This window comes from Aythya marila, assembly GCF_965140915.1.
Source record: "Aythya marila genome assembly, chromosome: 1".
Taxonomy (NCBI): Eukaryota; Metazoa; Chordata; class Aves; order Anseriformes; family Anatidae; genus Aythya; species Aythya marila.
The window spans coordinates 142,303,574-142,325,180 of NC_139042.1; the positions used below are offsets into that span (position 1 = coordinate 142,303,574).

General features: G+C 39.6%; 1 protein-coding gene across 17 annotated transcripts in view; it reads right to left on the reverse strand.

The window, feature by feature from the left end:
- CACNA1C (calcium voltage-gated channel subunit alpha1 C) overlaps positions 1–21,607 on the reverse strand; it is a 481,405-nt gene that overhangs the window by 161,026 nt on the left and 298,772 nt on the right. For all 17 annotated transcript variants that reach the window (XM_082784794.1, XM_082784789.1, XM_082784786.1 and 14 more), the window contains exons 6-7: positions 13,050–13,211; positions 10,316–10,512 (exon numbers count right to left, since the gene is read on the reverse strand). In XM_082784794.1, the coding sequence (XP_082640920.1) occupies positions 10,316–10,512; positions 13,050–13,211 (359 nt within the window). The remainder of the gene's footprint in view (positions 1–10,315; positions 10,513–13,049; positions 13,212–21,607) is intronic.

Below are 21,607 nucleotides of genomic sequence, written 5' to 3' on the forward strand. Positions count from 1 at the left end.
TTACAGCAAAGGCAATTTAATTCAGAGCTCCAACAAACCTCTTGCTTTGCCACCTCACCCTCTTTCTCTAGGTTTAATATGTAAAAGAAGGAAAAAAAAAAAAAGGCAAAATAAAAACCAAACAACCGAAATCAGAAAACCACAAAAACAAACAAACCTTTTTTTCAATATATTTCAATTCAGTTTAGCATAGAACACTTATCCATGCACTTTAGAATCAATCAGAGCATGTCTTCCACTGAGACTTAAGGAAGAACTATTGGTATCTAATTGATTACTCATGGTTGCTTCTGTTCCTAGTTAGCTAGGAAAGAACAATTATAACTGTTTCCTTCTTTAAAGTTCATTTTGGAAAAGTAGTATAGAAAAGTCACTCATGTGTGGTCACTGCCAGTCGAGATACCCTGACATTCCAGAAACAAAGTAAGCTGGAGGGGAATCAGTCTCAGAAAAGCAGGCCTGAGAAGGATTTTGCTATCAAAGAGGCCATCAATGTTTGTGGCCTGGCCAGTTCATGTCAGTTCCCCCTCCAGTTTCAGCTACACGAACTGTTTCCAATAAAACCTATAGCACTGCATAGAAAACACAGGTAGATTCATGGTGTTCTGTATCACAACTGTCTTTGCAGCCCTTGGTTTCTGTGCTTGGATGTGTAGACCTCTTTTGCCAAAGTGTTAATTCTAGATTAACTTCACTGAAGGCAGAGAACTGAAACTGCGCCAGTGGAAGATCAGAACTCATCCTTCAGTGTACAGAGCACACTGACATCCTTGAGGGCAACACTGGAGAGAGATGAATGAAAAGCATTTAAGATGAGTCAGCCATGGTCTGATTCCAGTGCTTCTAGAACAAAGTAGGAGGTTGAACAAAGCGACCCACTGATTTCAGTGTACTCACCCCTTCTGAATTACTGTTCTAGCAGGGATAGCAGCCTAACAATAATTCTTTGGAACCCAACTTCCAAAACCCCCAATGCAAACTTCCAAAACAGAAATTCAAACGGACAAGTAACTGCAAATCAAAATCCTTCTATATAGCAAGCTCTCAGCCATATATTTGCATACATGCATTTTAGTTTTAAATTTTTCTTTGGTCTGTTTTTACCCAAAGACGAATCTTGATATTGATTTATTGTCAAGTTATGAAGCAACTCTTATTCTGTAGTGCACTGTATCTGTTGCATTTTGAGGATGAAAATAATTACCTCAAACAAAAGAGTGTTTTTTGTTTGTTTGCTGGCATTATTTTATTTTGTTTTATTTTATTTTAGAAAGGTGTTTCAGGTCACCCTCTGTCTGCATTGAGACTGACTGGGCCATACAGACCAGCTGCAAAAGAACAGACGATGCACTGACCCAGGCAGAACTTTGACAGATAAAACTCCCAGATTGGGCAGGTCTCCATGACTTTCCACAAACATAGCCTGGAGTCTAGTATGCCATGCCCCTGGCTCTTGATCCATTTTGCTCATTGATACAGGTAGCTGACAGACCATTTTTCCTTATCGTCCCTACCGAACAGCTAACATCAATAGTGGCATTACCTTTGCCTTCTTATTGCACTACTCTTTTTGCCTCCTGAGCAGTAGATCTACTTAGAGGAGATTCATGTTATTGAACTGTCTCCAGTGTTCTGCTGAAGTCAGATCCCTGTACAGAAACCATCACCCATTAAGGCTCCCCATGCTCTCATGAGGCTGATTACACGACTGGGTTAGCTTGTTGGGTGAATTTACAAGTTGCAGAAATGCCATGTAGTGACCTCCAAAAATTATTTTGACTTGTGAGACTTAATCAGGATTTGAATTTAGGCCTCCTGAGGCAAAAGTAATAGAGCTTTGCATGTGTTGCCTTGTTCCTACGTTAAGTGCATACAGCTTTTTTTTTTTTTTTTTTTTTTCCCTTGAAAAGGAAAAGGTTGATCTTTGTAAAAGTCATCCAAAAGCCCAAAAGCTATTTAGCCAAAGGGCTCACAGTTCTTTCTTTACTGCAGCAGTTCCATCTCTTACTGCTGCTTAGTTATTTAAAAACCTTTTCATCTTTTAAAGGCTTTGGAAATTCACTCCAAAAGAATAAAACGCTGATTTCAAGCATGGAAATATCCCCTAGGATGGTGGGTTTCCAAATCTAAAGATTTCATTTCATCTTAGAATTCTGGGCTTTCCCTTCCTGTCTCTGTTTATTTTCTATTTACATTTGCATGGCTGATTATCCAGAAAGGATTTTCTGCCTGTTCTATTGTACTGCTATTTTAGAAAGGCTTCTATTTATCTCAGTGCAGTCTGATAGCAAATTCTACCACAAGTATATCAGACCAGCACTGATTGCCGCATGCACGGGAATACACGAGCACATACTGTTCATTGATTTACATAGTCAATTAAGTCCTTAAAAATAAAGATAATGAAAAACAGTACTGTAAGCTGTAGATAATCACTACCTTCTTTACTAAGGGGAGGCAGCACTATTGATTCTTTTTTTTGCACTTGATCGGTGTATCCCACTTGCCTTTGTAGCCAGTTCCCCAATTTATGATATCACTAGAAATCCATTCTATATTTTAGACGATGAATCCAGCTGTCAGTTGTGAAATCACACACAAAAATCTCAAATAAAACACCTGTTATTTAGATCTCATAGTACACCGCTAATAAGTCTTCATCTGATAGGCACTCTACCCACTTACGTACTAGAGGTATGCTGAAGAAATAACTATCAAAGAATCTGAACGACTTGCAACTGTGTATCAGCCAACAAGGCTGCCCTTTCTCTTTTTCTTGTGAATCTTATCAGAAACACTATGTAGACAAAATGAGCACAATGTCCAGGACTGACTTCTACATATGCTTTAAAAATCCACACTAGGGATGTTCTGTGGTATCAAGTACCCTGTCTGAGCCCCAAACCCTTCATTTAGTAATTCTGGTCACTTTGCAGATTTAGGGAAACATGTCCAGCATTTTTAGCCCTCCAATTTGAACACAGTTCATAGGACTGAATTTTGAAGACGACAGCTGTAGAGGATGCCATGAGAGCAGCTAAACTATATGCTATGACATCACGACCACCTATCAGAGAGCCTGCAAGTACCACTTAGGCAGAAATCCCACTGGAATCAATGAAAAAAGACAGTATTGGATGACCAATTCTCTGCACAGAGAGGAAAACACTTATTTTTTCACACTGAGATTGGCAAAGGACTAGTTGCTTGTGTTGCCTTACATCTTGAAAACAAGGTGTTGAAACAAAATTAAACTCAAGGATTATAAATCGTCAGTACTCGAGCCACCACTTGTGTTCTGACCTTAGGCATATCCCCCACTCTTTTTCTTTCCCATGGACTAGATAATGAACCAAAGCCTGTTATTTGTGAAACTGCCTAGTAAATCTGGGTCCAAACTTAACACCTCTGAAGATGATTACTTCAGAAGGCAGTGATCATCAGTTCTTGAAAAACTGGTAGTATGGCCCAAACTGCGCACCCACAAACAGAGGCACTCAAAATCCTAAGACACTTAGAAGTGTCCCAGTAGCTTTGCTCTTAATTTTATAGCTCTGGGATAAAAGATTAAAGAATAAAGACAAGAAAGGTCTCTGTGGTGATTAGATAGCAGTAATTAGGAAAGAGCCTAAGGAAGAACAAAAGAAGAAAGAATAGAGAAAGGGCAACAGAAAGACAGAGCAATTAAAGAGGTCCTTCCCACGCAGGAGCACTGGGCAGAGGTCTCCACTAACACCCCTTTAACCATCCCACGAAGAAGCTTATTTTTAATAGATAGCTTCTTTTCATACAGAGGAAGAGGGCTGAGAGGCCCAAAGTTGAGGCCTGAAGGGCTCATGAAAACTTCATTTCACAAAGTAAGTGTCCCTTTTGCATAAAGCAAATGTTCAGCAGCAGATTTTTGTGACAGGTGGCAAACAGCAAGTCACTGCTGTTATGTTCAAGGCAGTAGTATAGGCAACTATGACAGTTGCATGTGCAGTTGTTCATGAGAAAAAGGAAAAAAATTCAGGTCAGCATTTATGCAAATTAAGTATGGACACTGCTTTTTTTCTTATTGCATTAATGCTGTGGCCCTTCAGTGCTCTGAACTATGGTCCTTCTTCCCTTACCCACCACTGTTACAGCAGAAGGAGAAGAAATAACCTCTGCAATCCCAGAGATGGGTTGCTCATACTTGCGTGCTTGTTCTTTGTTAATTTTTCACATCCATGCCAAACCCTGCCAAAAAGATGATTAAAAAACCTCAACCCCACAACAATAAAAGCCGAGCACTTCCTTGGAGGGATGGGGGTGGATGGGGAATAAACGCCATGGAAACATGTAGACAGATATATTCTTAGAATCAGATCATTCTCTTGTGTGGAAAGCCTTACTAAATCAAGACCAAGCACTGCAAGAATAAATGGTTAGAATGAAAAACACAGCTGGGAAAAATTGGGGGTTGCAGCTCTGCATTTAACACCTTCCACTTTGTGGCAATATCACTGTATTCCTCACATCTTCCTCATTGGCTGCAACAAGCTGTGGGGGGATGAGAAAAGCTCAGGATATTTCAATGCTGTTAGCAAAGTAAATTATACCTGATGTCCAGTTTGTTTCCTATTTTAATTTAATCTCAGGTATTGTAAAGATGACCATGAGCTCCAGTTTCAAGCTCTATTTGGTGACTCTTGGAGGTATGATCTCTCAGAGTCAGAGATAGAAAGGTCTTCCAGTACAGCCTGTCTAACCCACTGCATCTAGTACATGCTGTCTTTGGGGATGTGATGCTTCTGAAAGCTTTGACTGATTCAGTCAGACTCCACTGTGGCAGCTCTGCTGTCCTGTCTTAGATTACTAAAATGTTTTCTTGTCTACGGACTAGGCAAGCCTACCAAGGATTGTTCAGTTAAATTTGAGGGAGTCAATCTACTACGTGCCAGTTCAGGCATTTATTCCAGAGACAGGTTAGTGCTCTGGATCTGATCCAGAGCTGGCTCTAGTCCATCTATAATAATACCACAGTCTTCAGTTTACAGTCAGAGCCTTGAGGTAAACTGTCCCTGGAGGCACTGGATGTTATTTTCAGGGACTCAACCAAGCATTCTGATGCGCTGCCCAAACAACATGGGACAAAGCCAATATTCCAGAAATGATGGCAGGCTTGCGGCTGCTCATTATTAATATTTAATAATCATTGAGTAGATAAAGTAGAATTATTCAATCCTAGAATTCAAGGTGCAATGGCCAAGCTGTATGCAAAACATCCCAGGTCAAGGTTCTCCATTACCCAGCAGTATGAACAGCCCAATGCAACCATGTTCTGTTGCGTTTTGCATTTGCTCTGTACTCTGTTTTCATTTATGTGTATGATTGCTTAATTGCAGGGGAATGGAGAGACCAGGCACTTAGAACTGAGGCGGCAGTAGACAGTCTTGCATGCAGTGTCACAGGGCTCCAGCTGCAGAAAGCAGATTTCACACAAAGATAAAAGCCTTTCTAGAGACAGGGCACAGTCCAAGTTGTTTTTAACTCAGAAGTGAAACTTCCCTGAAGGACAGTAACAAATTGATTAAAAATAATTAAAAGGAAATGCCATTAGGGAAGATTGAAAGAACCAAATCTGCTCAGATTAGAAAAAGATTAAGGAGACACAACAAATGCCTACAAATACTTAAATAGGTTGTTAGAAACTGCACAGAGATTTGTTTTCCTCCTGAGTCAACAGGACAATAAGAAATAACGGACTGCAGCAGAGACTGATTACTAAACACCAAATGACTCAATTTGTAACATTTGGCTTTACACCTGCTGCTGAGAGCTCCCAAGACCGAGGGGTCCTCAAAAATGGGCTTTGGTGCCTGCACAGGGGAGCGAACTGTTGAGGCTGGCTGATCACACTTTAGGAAGGGTCTCGAGAATAAAATATTCAATCTTTCTACAATGCATAAGAAAAAATCATGATGTGTAGATGTCCTTGTCAGATCAGATGATTCTATGATCTGACTGCATGTGCGACTGCCACCAGGCAGATTTACTGGGACAAAATAAGCCTTGAAAGGTTGAGGCAGTGTAGTAAATGTGCTCCTACACTTAACACTTCCTTCAACAAAGATCATTTCTTCAGCATAAAGTAATTTCTTCAGCATTGGTTGCTTAGCAAAGATTTTCATCTTGTCCAATATGGTTATTTTACGTTTAAAAATTGCCTCCTTATAAGCAATTATCTTACCTGACACTATAGAAGTGTCAAACTGTTTTTCGTAACATTTCTCTTTTGCATTTCAAAAGAAGCCAATCTATTCACAAATCTTATCTGTTGAGTGAGAGAGGAGATTGGAAAGTGTATTGATCTTATTGATGTCAAGTCCTTCTAGGGAATAAAAGTTTATTGCTTTCCTGTCTCTGATTATCTTTTTGTTAGCATGTGGATCACAGGCTGGGAAGCAGTACTCCATGAAAGAGACACTACAGATGTGAAAAGCTGAAGGAGACATGAGGGGAAGCGTGAAGAAGGAAGCTGGAAACTGAAGGTAAAATTTGAAATGCTACTTCAGTGGATTAAGAGTCCAGGGTTTGTGGAAGGTCATACAGCTTTCTAACTTTTAAACATGCAGGATTAACCTTGAAAAGGGTGGCATAAAACAGGCATGAATTTCATGACTTTACTTGTTTATTTTTCAGGGTAACATGCTGAAATATGTGAAGGTGCCTCCTTTCCCACTGAGAGGAATCTAGGTACCTTGCAAAAGATGTATTTCTGGAAATAGGAAGATATAATTGGAAAGCACTTACAGAAAAGTTCAAAACAATGAAATTGCTCTATTGGCTAAACATTTCCAGCCAAGTAATTCAGCCCAGAACCTTCTCTATGGTTCTATTGAGTTTTAGGTCAGGATCTTATTTTCAGATTTAAGGAGGGAGCAAAGAAAACTTCCTGCATTCAATGATCTTGGAAAACCATCAAAACAGACACAAAGGTCCCAAACAGCCATCTATAAGTCCTTATGTTGTACATATGACTGCATGCGGAACATCTAGACAGCATAATAAAGATTTTACATTGTAGATAGGTGAGGTCCTGACTTTTTGAAGCTGGAAATTTGACGCTGAACTCAGCAGTATCAGACCCAAAACTTGGTGTCTAAATTGAATTTCAGAAGAGCTAAGAACATAACAGTCAGCTCAAAATTTGTATGCTTAGCATTTTTAATATTAATCCAGTAGTTTACATCATTAAGTTTAAGGAATGACTACTTAAAATCACCACCCAAAAAATTCAGCCCCAAAATTGTCTGAATTACAGACAACCCTTTCTTATACCAACTCTCTATCTCAGGACACAGTTGGAGAGAGGAGATATGTAAGTCTAGATTTTTTAATTTAATTAATTGTGCAGATGTATCTCCTAATAAAGCAAATTTTAATTTCCATGACCTTGCTGTGGATGAAGGTGATCTTTTGAATTGTTGTTGACCTGAGAATTGAATAGTCTCCTATGTCTGTTCTCTTGTGGAGACACAGCCTCCAGTGGGTTTTTACCATGAGTCCACTCTTACGGGCTTAAAAGGTAAAGGATGGGGAGTAGACCTATGAGTGAATCAGGCTCCACTAAGTAAATGGTGGCTCACACAAAGTTTAAAATGCACATCTATATCCTACCCCAATTACTAAAACTTTTCATTCACTCTCAGAAATTGAAATGCTGCATCTTTTTTATTTTTTACCATCCAGAAGTATTATATCTGTTGATCTGGCTAGCTTAAGCAGGAATGCCCTTTTCATGGTCTATAAAACTTACTGTATAAAACGTATCAGAAATGGTTTGGGAAATCCACATATGAAATTGCCGTGTGAATGCTTAGAGATGGTTTATACATATGAATATTAAAACCACAGTGCTTCTCATAGGCGTGCCCTGTACTAACTTTCCAATCAACATTTGCCCCCAGAGTAGCACAAACCTCTTTGCAGAAGGAAATACTTATCACATCTCAGATACCTACTCTACTGTATGGCAAACACTGATCAGTGCTAACTTCTATCCACTTTGTCAATACATAAAACAAAGAGGCAAAAAGTGATATGGGACAATAGGTTCTTAGGATTGTTTACAGCAGCTTAAGTATGTCTGTCATTTTAGGTTTTCAAGCATTTACTCAAACTTGGTATTTCACAGCTTTTAAACACAGGTGATATATATAAATATTTTTTAGAAAACACAAACTGAATGTACTCCTCCTGTTACTGAAATTGTGTCTGCAGCATTAATTCTAGCTTTTGTAGTGTTGTCTAGGAATATCTGGGAACTGAGGATAGCAAATATTTTTGTTTCCATGGCAAATGTTTTGTCAAAGCCATATCCTAAAAGTCTAACAATATGGTTGCCCTTAAAACATAATGACCATCAATTTGTATTAATTTCAGGTCTCAGTTTACCATATCATTTCTTAAGGAAAAAGAACCACTCAGGAAATTAGTGAAAAAAGCTGGCTAAATATCAAACAAAATCCAACAGCTAAAATCCAGGTTGCTGCAGGGACACCATAAAAAATCAGACCATCTGCAGCAGTCATGGTGGAAAATCATTTAGCAGTGAGTATATGCTTTTGGCTTCTCTTATTAGATAATTGATAACTGAGTTCTGAATGATTCACATCCAGTCATGTAAATGACGCATGGACCCAAAAGTGCAGGGATTGGCGGGGTCTTTTGTAAAACATGCAATTGGAGAAAATTATGATAACTTGAGGATAGCTTTCACAATACTAAATGACATACACTGCCAAAGCTATTTTCATGTTTATTTCTGATATCTTTTACTCTCTCCTATTTCCTCTGAATTACCCATAAATCCTCTCAATCACACAAAGACAGATGGTGCCAGGAGATTGGAGGAATGTGAGCTAAACGTGACAAAAAGACAGGTATATTATATATAGCCATAGTAGAGCAGTAGAGTAGTTTTGCCCAGTTCCTAATCTGACCTAACTTCTATTCTTCTCCATTATTTTATTAATTTATACCCTCTCTTTAAGTAAAGCTAATTTTTATGTTCCGAGACTCAGACTTTCCTTGTGGTTTGATCTCTGCCCTTTATCTCAGGCATTAGAAGGAAGCTAGAATCACAGTTCTAATCTAAATTTAAGAGGATAAAGAGACAACTGTTAGCTGTTCCACACAGAGAATATCTATTGCAGATAAGCTAAATCTTCAAAGGAAAATCTTGTAAACCCTAACCCACTGGTGGGTGGAATACAGCTTCAGGCTCATGTTTAAGAGAGAAGCTGATGTTGATTAACAATGCAAGCCTGCTTTAGTCCAGATTACCCTTTCACGTGTTTTGGGTCTTCAGCTGAACTTCATCATGCATTGTAGCACAAGTCCTATTTACACTGGAATTCCTATCATCTTGGAGAACCAAGTGCCATAACATGACAGTTGTCAGATGCAGTCATAGTCCAGGGTTACCCCTATGCAGTCAAGACTCAGCTGTATGTGGATTAAATGCCTGGACCATAACATATTGCTGCAAAAGTTGATGGCAAGAGCTGAATCCAGGAGTGTTTATATCTGGTTTACAGGTAAAGGCCAAATCTGATTTTTACTCCTATAGTATAATTGTATTGCCACTGAATTCCCCTAACAGGTCAGGGATTACAAAGGAGAAACAAAAGCCATTGAAATTTCCAGTTTTAGTGTAAAGGACAAGATGAGATTTAATTTAAAAATCTGCATTTAGATTAAAGAATGCAATCTTTTGGCTAAAGATGTAACAAAGATTTATACTAATACCAGAGTAAGGAGAGAGTTAAGAATTAGTGTTAGGATAAAAGTCATCAGGAGTAGTGCTGGCATGAAGAGGGGTTTGTGAGACCTGTGAGATGATCAGCATAGTGCCTTTGTTACAGTAATGCCACGGGTAAAGCACCCAGTTGCCTTTTAGAAATACTTCAACATCAGTAATCCAGAGACTCTCTGATCCAGAACTCTCTGCAAGTTCACCCTTGCAGAGAGGGTCTTCATATGGCATTCTGGTCAACAAAGGTACATTGCATATCTTCAAAACAATAAGCCATGTGCCAACTAGTAAGCCATGTGCCATCTTTCAACATTATAATTTCAATGGAAAGTCAATGTTTACATTTAACTGAACCATATAAACCCTCCCATTTCACTCACTAGTATGCTGAGTTAATTAAAGCTCCATGCTAGCAACCATGCCTTCACTGTCTAGAACAAGCATGAAAAAGGATCAAGCTAGAGCCCCAGAGTTTCAACACAGATGGAGCACATGAGCATGCCTTTCAGCTTATCATTTTCGGATACGTACCCAGTAGAGTACATCTGTCCAGCCCTCCATCGTGATGCACTGAAACACGGTCAGCATGGCAAAAGCGAAATTGTCAAAGTTCGTAATGCCGTGCTTGGGTCCCTCCCAGCCTGCTTTGCATTCGGTGCCATTCTGACACTGCCGCCCATGTGCAGACTGGGGGGCACAGGGAGATGGATCATCTTCTGCGGGTGTATCTTAAAGGAGAGGAGGGAGAAAAAGGAGATGAAGAGAATTAATTGCGTTTTGACACACTGATAAGCAAGTGAAGAATATCTGATTTTAACAAATGTATTTTTCAGTGAATTTGACAGCTTTCTCTTGAAATACACATAGAACTATTAATTTTAATGGGCATAGGGATGTTTTGTTGTGCTTTTCTTTTTGTAAAGAAAAGAAAAAATGGCCATGTTGTCAAATTTTACAGTCAAACCTGAAATGTGTATTTTTTAAACATATCCTCCTAGGAGGAAGAAATAATGTCTTTCAACATGAGAGGGAGCATTAGGTCAAATCTATTACATTTCTTTAGGCTGCATGTTATGACCAGTGTTTTCATATTGCAGTCACCTGGCCTCTGGGTTAATCTCAGAAAAGAACTGGAGCACTGACTGGCATTTTGTTGAAGAAGGCTGAACCCCTGCAGCAGACAGGCTTCAGTGCTCTGGAGATAGGATGATATGGTGCTGGGCACTGCTAAATTACAGCATAGAGTCTCTGGAGCTCTGCTCTTTTGGAGTTCAGAAGCTATGTGGCATTTTATCAATAGCCCAATGGCACTCAGAAGCTTTATAAGACTCTAATGCTCGATTATCCACTCTTTATTCTGTACAGGTGTTGCCAAAGATCTCAGAACCTGTCCAACAAGCCTGCCTAAATGCCTTGGTATAGGAAAAATGCTACAATAAATAAATAAATAAATAAATAAATAAATAAATAAAATTCTTATAAGCATAAAAGCTCCTGCAAGATTTTTTATTTTTATTTTCATTTTTATTTTTTTTTAAATACAGACTTCAGAGTCTCATGCTACATCTATAACAGAAGCAGGTATCTATGTGTGGAGGAGCAAATAATTACATTTTTTTCTTATTCTATATGGAAAAAAAAAAAAAAAAAAGAAGTTTTCAAAAGTTCTGATCACCAAAGCATGTCAGCAATAGCTGTATTAGAATTAGATGCTGTTGTGTAATATTGACAGTATGGAGAAAAATATATACACTTTAAGGATGTATAACAAGACTGACAATTCCTTACAGTTGTCACATTTCTAGAAAATGAAATTTGCCAACATTAGAAAAGTAGAAAATAAAGAACTTCTGAAGCAATTTCCTGTTGTACAATATTGTCTTGATTATGAGCACAACCAGGTCCTAATGTTGGTGCCCACCACCACACAGGGAATCATTGCTGATCAATTTGAATAAATCAAATGAAAAAAAAAAAAGCAGATGTTTAGATGAGTGAGTGACAATACAAATTAATTATTTTGAAATTTGAATTATCATTTCTGTGAATAATTTCAAAGCTCTTTCCAGATAGATTGGTGAAAAAAAGTTTCTTTCTATTAATATACTTTTGTTTTCTTATTAGCAGCACCCCTCAGGACAGTCACAGACTGTGCTTTAAAAAGACGGGTACTGGTCCTCAAGTAGATATTCCTTCATAATGATGCTGGTTTAAAACAGAGATGTGTTTGGGCACAGGATCAATAATAAAATATAAGCATTGATCATTTCCATGATGCCATCTCATTTCCAGCTCATTCTGCTAGTGGTGAAATCATTGTAATGTTATTGTTGCTTGAGACTGAGGCTGGCTTTTAGTGGCAAAGGGCCACATTAAAGAAACCACTACTGTGCTCAGCAGGAACTGATAGTTTTTCTTGTAGCCTTGACAGACCAGCCAAAAGCCGAGTGCTCAGGATGAGCAAGCTGAACTCTCACCGTTACAGACAGTCTCTCTACATCAAAGGTGATTCACATCCAAGGAGCAGAGCAGAAAAACCACTACTGTGAAACCCTGAACAGGTACCCAGCAGGGAGCAACAGCCACCCATCTTCTCTGCTAGCACAAATGCTCCATTGTGCCTGGAGTCTCCCTCAGAAAATCTTCATATGTTGCCAACATTCCTTTTCACCTATACACCTAAGCAAAGGGCATCTATGATCTTGCTGCTTCATCACGTTTTTAAAAGTCTGGACCTGAGGGGTCTTCATCTGTCTTTGTCTGCCTTTGAGCAGAGCACCTCCAGTTTCTGCCATTGCTGCTGCAGTGCATCACTCTCCGCACACTGGCATGAGTAAATGACAACGATGTCTCCACAGAGTGTCTGCATAATGCCTCAGTGTCTTCTGTTTCTACACTACAGATGTGAGCCAAGAAAGCTGTTCAAATGGTTTTTCTTTCAATCAAGTATTCAAGCAATGAAGGAGCTAGTCTTGTGAGAAAGGACATTTCCATGCATCCTGGAGATTTCATTTTACTGCAGCAGGTAGATCAGCAGCACCAAAATACTTTTTCTCCCACTCCCTGCACTTTAGGATCCTAATAAGTGTTTGTTTCATACTTGGCTGCCATTTGCACTAGGACATACAGACTGTCAAATGTCTGCGTAAACCTTTCTTCTGTCAGAACATCAACACCATAAACTTGCTTTGTACTGCTGAAAGTCTTCACTTGAAAGATAGAAAGCAAAGGAACAGGGCTCCGTATCACAGAGAATTCCCCTTACCTATCAGCCCCCCTTGCACGTGGTAGCAGGTCTTATGCATCTTTCCCATGAATAACTCCAGTCCAATGATAGCATAGATAATAATGACAAACAGCACCAGCAGGGCAATATGCAACAAAGGGACCATGGCCTTGATAATTGAGTTTAAAACCACCTGGAGACCTGCAGAGAGAACAGAAAGAAGCACTTATTAGCAAGAGAACTAAATTCAGAGGAAGTACCTAAAAGAGAATATAAGTTGCACGATAATGTCATTTCTAACTTGTTCCTCCTCACCTGAACTCATTTTCTTGATGATGCAAAGATGTACATTTACAGAGCATCTTCCCTCCAGAAGATTCCCAACACTTCACAAATTTGTCCCTGAAGCCTGAATCACAGACTAAAGTAAAACTTGTATTACCTTCCCTGCCACTGTAATTTCACCACTCTGGAAAGGGAACACCTTAGCTGTTTTGCCTGTTCTTGACCTAAGGTGTTTCCCAGATGGTATTCGGGAGAGTTAAAGCATGGGGGAAAAAAAAAAAGAACAACTAGGACTGAAGCAGGACAAGAACAGTGAGACATGCAAGAGGGCAAATGGTGGATTGTCACAGAGCCCTGCCGCAGAGGACGGGAAGAGATGGGAAACTGAAGTCATGTCCCTGCTCTGATTCTAGGTTCTTCCAGAAGTGAAGCCAGTCTCAGGCAGAGTCCAAGCTGCTGAAACACCACCAAATCCATACTGACTGAGAGTTTGTGGCCATTGTGGGACCTCCCTACACTTCAAATCCACCTCATCTTACTTCAGTATGAATGAAGGGAGAGTCAGAACCAGCAGTGCTGCTTTTGCCCCAGGATTTAGGTATCACTCTGTAACAAAGGTGGTCCAGGTCCCCAGCAAGGGGTATGAACAAAATGTTGTTATACAGATATCATTCACACATAAGTACTATTCACAATCAAGCCAAACATTTGCAGCATGGCCTCGTGACATGCAAGCAAGGTGACTCGTAGCCTGCTTTGATAAAGTGCTAAGCAGCTGAGCTCTCAGATGCAGTTGACAGAAGCTGCAGAGTCATGTGCCTCTCTGCCTCCTTCTTCTCACTTGTACAACCAGAATAACAAAGCCAGCCTCAGAAGCTTTTAGTAAGGATTTGCATTTCCATTGCCTTAAAGTTATCATTGCTGGTGGCAGTGATGGCAACCACTGTCATTGGCAAGTTATTAATGTTGGAAATATCGAGAGACCTCTAGAACTCCACAGTCTACAAACAGCCAGATCAGAACAATTACAAGATCATGATTTTGCAATGACTGAGAGCCAGAAGCCATTAATGTCTCCTGCAAATGCTGTCATCTCCTCAGAGAAGTTGATATTAGCTATGATTTTTGAAAAATGTGATTCATGAGTTGGAAATGTCTGTTATACATCTGCCAAGAGAGTATGTGATAACAATTAACTTTTAAAATCTATCATCTAAGATCTTAGATTCCGTCTCTTTTTTTTCTTTTTTTTTTTTTTTCAAATAATTTTAATACTTTCTAATAAGAACGACACGTCTCTTGACAAGCATGTTTACTCACAGGCAATCCGCTCGTCAGCTCACAGCTAAGGCTGAGTCTTTGTGTTTGGTCCCCAGCCATGATGGAACTCAACAGAAGCAATCAAGGGTGGTGTCAGCTCCCAGGCAAGCAAGATCATTAATTGCCTGCTAGTAATCCAAAGTGGGCTACTAGCTCCCTCCAGTCAGAACGTTTTTTCAGGTGTCTGCATTCAGTGCATCTACCTGTTAACGGGTCATGCTAACATCCAAGGGGGGCAATACTCTACATGAAATATTCTGGATTTCACAAAGAGATCCTTACATGAAGTACAATACTGACAGGATCAAAACTCATCCTATACGAGAAAAGGATGCTCTGCTTGCTCAGTTACCTCAGGGAACTTACTTTGAATAGGTAATGTCACTAGGAAAAAATATTGCTGTGATTACATGAAGCAGTCAACCTTTTCCCCTAGCTGCTCACCTCATTCAGCCTATTAATTCTAAATATATACAGAAAATGAACTGCAGTGCACGTCAACATTTCTTCAATACTTTACATTAGTAGAAAATGTGATGTTCACCAGAAAGCTAAAGCAACATCCCACCTTCCTCCCAGACAATGAAAAACAATACAAGGAAGTTAAAATAATGCAGATGACTATGAACCTGCAAAAAACAACAACCAAACTCTGAAGATTAAAATATGTGTGTCTTCAAATAAATCTACACAAAAGCACAGAAAGGCCTTCATTTTTAGTGATTTTAGGAACCTTGCTAACCTAAAACATAGCCAAGATTGCAAAGTCAAGAGTCCTAATACCAGGTCTTATGTAATTTACTCTTAATTATTTTAATTAATTGATTTAATATTAATTATAGGATATACCCAGGGCTCTTGGGAGGGTAGCGAGGACAGATACAATGATGAACAAAAACCTCTCTCATTTTAAATATAGCTTCATTATTGCTCATGCCATGAAAGTGCTTCATCGTACTACAGATGTCCAGAGAAGATAATATCTGTACAAACCAATGCCCTTTCTGTTAACACAGCAGTGCCTGTGAAATCAAAGGCTTGCACCAAAAGCATGAGAAGACAAGGAGTTCATACAGCCAAGGGAACATGCACCACCAGAAGATTTACAGGTGCTTCAGCTAGACTAATTAAAGAAAAGCTTCTTGAGGAAAATAAATCAACCTTGTAGAAGACATGAGCTACTGAACACTGTTAGCATGAATTGATGTGTGTGCTGTGCAGCACCCGATTCAGGTACTATGGCTTCAAATCCAGATAATTCCAGTAATTAGCAAGCACACATATATTACTGTTAAAGCATTCAGGGAGTTTCATTAACTTAAAACCACTAGATGTGTAGCAGCTTTGGAAACCATAGAATGACCTCGCAGATGTACCAAATTCTACTTGTAGAAGGACAACGGATAGATGCGCATGACCTTGCTCGCTGCATTGTTGTCAATGTAGTTGCTGCAAGTAAGGTGCTTTGTAATTCTCAGTTCAGGCAGCCACTTGCAACATGAATAGCTGTTGCAGAGAATGGCATGAGGAACCGGGCCTGGACAACCAGAAAACTCTGTGTAGTGGCAAGGGGGGTCAACAGGGAGAGCAGATGAAGGAGGATGAAAGCACAGGGGAAAGAGCCATAGGCAGGCAGAACAGAAAAACTTTTTTTTTTTTTTTTTTTTTTTTAATAAAAAACACACACTTCAAAACACGACAAAACTGTGTTCTGGAAACTGAGAGGTGCAGATCAGTGTCTGAACTGAGCTGCAGATATGTGGCTGATCAGACGCATTTCTGATCAGGGTAAATCAAGGTGAATCATCCTCTTACACGGAGTCACAAAGCCTTTTCTAAACAATGATGAGAACTTCTGCACACATCTATATGCTCTTTCCCTTTGCAGAGGAAGAAAAGACAGCTGAACTTACTAAGAAATGACTTCTCTGTTCCAACCCATGCATGCTCTTAGTCTTTGCACACTGCAACACATAGATTGTAACCAACATTGGTGCTCGTGGCAACACAGTTCCCATGGCCTGATGCTCTCCGTAATAAACAATGACACACCTTCTGCACTTTATCCCTTGTGGAGGTAATGCTGGCACTCCTAGGAATGAGCTGTGCAGCTTATAATCATAATTAAATCAGAATGCCTGGTGACCTGCTCAGACCCAAAACCTGGCCTCTGGATTTCAAGTAGATGATGCCAATAGCCACCTTCCCACAGCAGAGCGAAGGGCTATGTTTCCACACTGCTTCACAAAGGCTGGCAGCGCTATCGCTGGCCAGTCGTAAACATGGAGCCCTGAACTTATGTCCTGGCAAGTAAATATAGAAAGAAATGTTTTTCAAATATTTGGCATTCTGAATGTACTTATTCATTCGTGGAAGCTCTCTCCATGTGCTAGACACTTTCCAGACATCTGAGAAGGCACAGGATCTGCCTTGGGAAGCTCACTCTGGGCTGGACAAAGAGATAACTGAGCAGGGGTTAGGGAAAGCACCACAAAAGGGATTGCTTGTCATTTTTCAGCCCACGCTTTTCTTCTGTTAATAATTGAAGATCTTAAACAGCTCTTAGTATTTATTTTAAAAGCACTTTAGTTTACCTTTAAAAAAAAAAAACCTTCTTGGCTGCAATCTGTTGGCTGACATTGACTCCATAAATGTTTCAGTAAGCCAAACATGTTAATGCCATTCCCTGGGCTCACAGAATTTAGCATTTATTTACCCTGATAAAATGTTTTAAATATTTATTACATAGGAACGGCATTGCTTTTTATGCCAGGTCAAGCCCTTTTCAGCCTCTCAAGGGCTGTGTCAACGCAAAGGTTTAGAGCACAGTTAGGGAATAGGGAGGATGGGGAAGAGCGAAGGAAATGAACTTGTACCAAGCAACATAGATCTTTCTCAGAGCTATGGGAAATACACTGGTAGGGATGCTGCAGGGGGTTTAGAACTATTGTATGGTGCTGTATTTTTCTCTCAGGAAGACAATCATGTGAGAGGCTGGTTGGTGTCTTGTCAATTCAGGCAGTTATTGAAGAATGCACTTGTCTGTAAGCACATAGCTGTTTGCACCTAAAGCAATGGGATTGCCTACATACCCCGTTGTGTACTTACAAGCTTTTTTGGATTTTGACCAATGCTCAGCAAGATGGCACAAAAAAGTGCACTGGACCCAGCTGCTAAAATGTACTTGGCATTGTTGCGCTGTGGAACATATCCAAGGAAACTAATGGTAGGCTGGTCTCAGAAAAAACAATTGGGCCTTTCCAAGCACAGCTCTATCTTGCATTTTCACGTGCCTTTAATTTTGGATGAAACTGCTGGAGAGGGTGGTTTCTTCTTCTAGTCATATTAGCAGTTCAGATCTTCAGAGAAAGCATATTCTGAGTCTGCTCCTTCTTTGGTTTTGAGGGGTTATATTTTGTCAACACTATAATGTTGCTTGACTAAGGAGTACGAGCAGAGTCTCATGCACATGACCTTCTGGGAATGAGCAGGAATAAAAGGGAAAGGAGAGGACTTTCAACTCTACCCATCCCTCCCCTCCATCCTGAGACACACACTCAGATTTCTGTACTTAAGCCAGTGCCAAGGGTGTGGGAGGTAATTATTTCTCTGCTAATATAGTTCAGAAGAAAACTACTACTTTCTGAGAGCAAGGAGGAAGCAGGGGAGGATTTGTGACTCAGCACAGTGCCTGAGTCAGACCACTTCTGGGAACCACTCTCAAGAGGCAGGGTTGATGCACTGCTCCCTGCCGCCAGCCGAGCCTACCCGCAAGGCGCGGCTTCACCCGACAGTGTGCCAGGAGACGGCCACCATGGTTATCTCCATTTCCACAGCACAAGCTGTAACAACCAGCAGTACTCCCCAAAGTGGATGTTTACCATTTAATAAACATTGGCATTGGCTAGGAAAATTGAAAAACATTAAATATTCATAAATATGAAAGGTTTTATACCAATTTTAAAGGCAGCCTGGAAAACGACAGACATTTTGTCACAAAACGGTCCACAGTCATGGCAAGATATCTGAGATAATTGCATCTGAAATGATTCACGAGGGAAAACATTGAGACTTTCTTCACTAGTGTTGCAAAGGGAACTCAGATGGCACAGTTCAGTTAAGGACAACTGTACAGTAACAATTCAAGGAGGTATCCTTTCCTGTCTTGCTGGAGTCTCAAAATATTAGTGGCAGATTGCTGGATAAGGCAAACTCTGTGGGTGTAGTGTAGTGTTCTTGGGGCTGCAGACATTGTTTCTATTTCAAGAATAATAAAGAAGGGCTTGGAATAGGAAGGAAAGACATGACACTAGCTGAAGTGCTGGTAGCAAAGAAAACCTAGGAAAGACACTTTTCAAGCTGGAAGAGTGACTGTTTTGGAGTAGGTTATGCTATTTAAACATATATGCTATTTAAAAATATACTAACATATAATTCACAACCATGTGCTGGAATTAATAGAAAAAGAAAGTTTTGGCATCTGCTCCTAGTGTTCTCTTTGCTCTGTTTTCAAACTGTTTTCATTGACTTTTCAAATTGAAATCCACACACACACAAAAGGGAATTCATACAAATGGGCGTGTGTGAACACAATTGTTTCATATTTGTGAAGTCTTGCAATACTACCCTCGCCTCATCCTTTGAGGCAAGAAAGGGATAGCAGAACAAAAACAAAAGCCACAACAAAACCCATCTCTTCCTTCTGGACCCTTTTCTCCTGGGAAGCAATTCATCTCCAGTATCCCGAGCTTGTCAGAGTGACCTAACCTAGCCAAACAATACAGCTTTCCCTCAGCCCCAGCTTTTGGCGGCCTGAGGAAGATGACTGGATAAATGCATACTCTGCCTTAGGCTCTTTGCCTCTCTGCTGAAAGAAGCCTTGACTTCCACTCATGGAAGCATCCCTATTCCCTCCTGGCATGGGCTTTAACACTTTTAATAGCTTGTTGTTCAAACCATGTAAGTATTCACTTTCTTATAAAGTTGCTTACTGAACAAAAGACCTTGCTCATCTTTCCAGCCCCAATAATAGTAGTCAGCTTCAAGATTAAAAAAGACAATAAAAATGTAGTGTCGCTCCCATGCAGTTACCGGTGTACACAGAAGGAGTATGGGGAGAAAAGCAGCAACTAACTGCTTACTGAAAATTGCATATCACAAAAGAAAGACCATGTTGGTCAAAACACAAATGAAGTGTTGTGAGTTAATTTTGAGGCTACCTTGAACTCACCAAAACAAGCTGAAAACAAGGCAGGTGAAAGGCAGTCCCCAGGCCAGCAAGAATCATCTATCACCTTTTACCAATAACTACCTTTGACTTTCTGCTGACTGGATGATAATGGACTCTCCAATAAAACTGCGTGCTCATTGTAAAGATTTTTTCGCAATAGGGAGAACTTTTATTCACCCCTCTTTCTGCACAGCTATGCAAAATCAAAGACAGTCTGGACAGAAGATTGTACTAGTTCCGAGTGAAATGATCCATCACACTTACACTTTTTAAATTTCTTCCTGCTCAAGCACAGCTGTGATGAAGATCAGCCTTTCAAACTCCAGCAGAGCAGCAAATTCTGGTCCAGTGCTGTGCCACTGGATTCAGTGGGAAAACTTGTATATATGAATGCATCAAAAAGCTGTGCTGCCTAAGTCTGTTCTCGTGTCCATAAAACAAAACAAAACAACAACAAAAAACCCACACCACCAATAGTTAAGAAATCTCTGATCTGAGATAATGATGAGAAAGTTTTGCTTCATCATGCCAATTGCTGTTTGAGCACAGCTCTGGGTAGCAGCTACACAAATTACTGTGTCCTAAAGGATGTAATATTTGAACCAAGGAATTACGGACACCTGTAACTGCTAAAGCATTGTGGTAACAGAAACACTTCATCTTGAACTGTAAATACATCAGCATTTAAGTGGAGGACTAATGAATCTAGGTTACAATTACCTTTCCAAAGTTGCCAAATTCTCATGGCCATGAAGGGTGTTATTTTTACCTGCTTATCCTAATAGCTCCCCAGGTAAGTGGACATTATCCACTTTTGTCCAATAATCCTTTCTGTCTTCTAAATAATAAGGATTCTTTTAACTGTCTGAGCTTCTCCTAACTTTGCAAACAGGTTTATAAAAGGTAAAAGCTAGCGAGGTAACAAATGTTAACAGCGATCCTGCAAGTGCAAGTGTAGCCAGGGATGATAACTTTTTTTTTTTTTTTTTTTCTTTCCTAGAGAAAAATATATTGATGACAAAAATAGATTTTCCTGGGTCCCTATGAGAGCTCAATGTTCCAAGCCTATCATAACTGGCATACCATGAGCTACACTAAGTTTTACCTTCTCATGAAAGAAAAATTCCATCAAAATGCTGAATAAACCCTAAAGCATTGTCTTTAGATGGCTGTCTGTGTAGAAGTGCAGTATCATCTATGCAAAAATCAGGATGTATAGCTCAGGAGAAGAAAACTCACTCCATCTCTTAATTTGAGATAATGTTTAATGAGCATCACTGGGACTAAGGTCTAGATAGACATAGCATGACATTTTCAAAAACACTGTGATATGGGGTATTCAGGAGTATTTGAAGAACATAAAAAATAGAAAATTACTTGATTAGGTAATGTAAAAATTATTCAAACCACACAAAGTGGGATTGCTGCTGTTACTGTCTTCATGCACTTACAGGACTCGTTTTCACTTTTTTAACCACTGAAAATGTTGTCAATGAAAATGCATGGTACAATGATAACATCCTTGGAAAAACATGGCCAGACAAATCTAAACAAATTTGCCTCTTAATTTTCAGAAGAGAGTTTGGATTTAGGGACTTATTTATTGAGTTGTTAATTAGTCCCATCTCAGAATACCTAGAAATCTAACTTTTTTTTTTTTTTTCCTTTTCTACACTAGAAAGACTGCTGCTTTTGATTTTTATAAATCTGATTAGACTTAAAATTCTGCTTGAAGGCATCAGATAATAAAAATGCTCTTTGG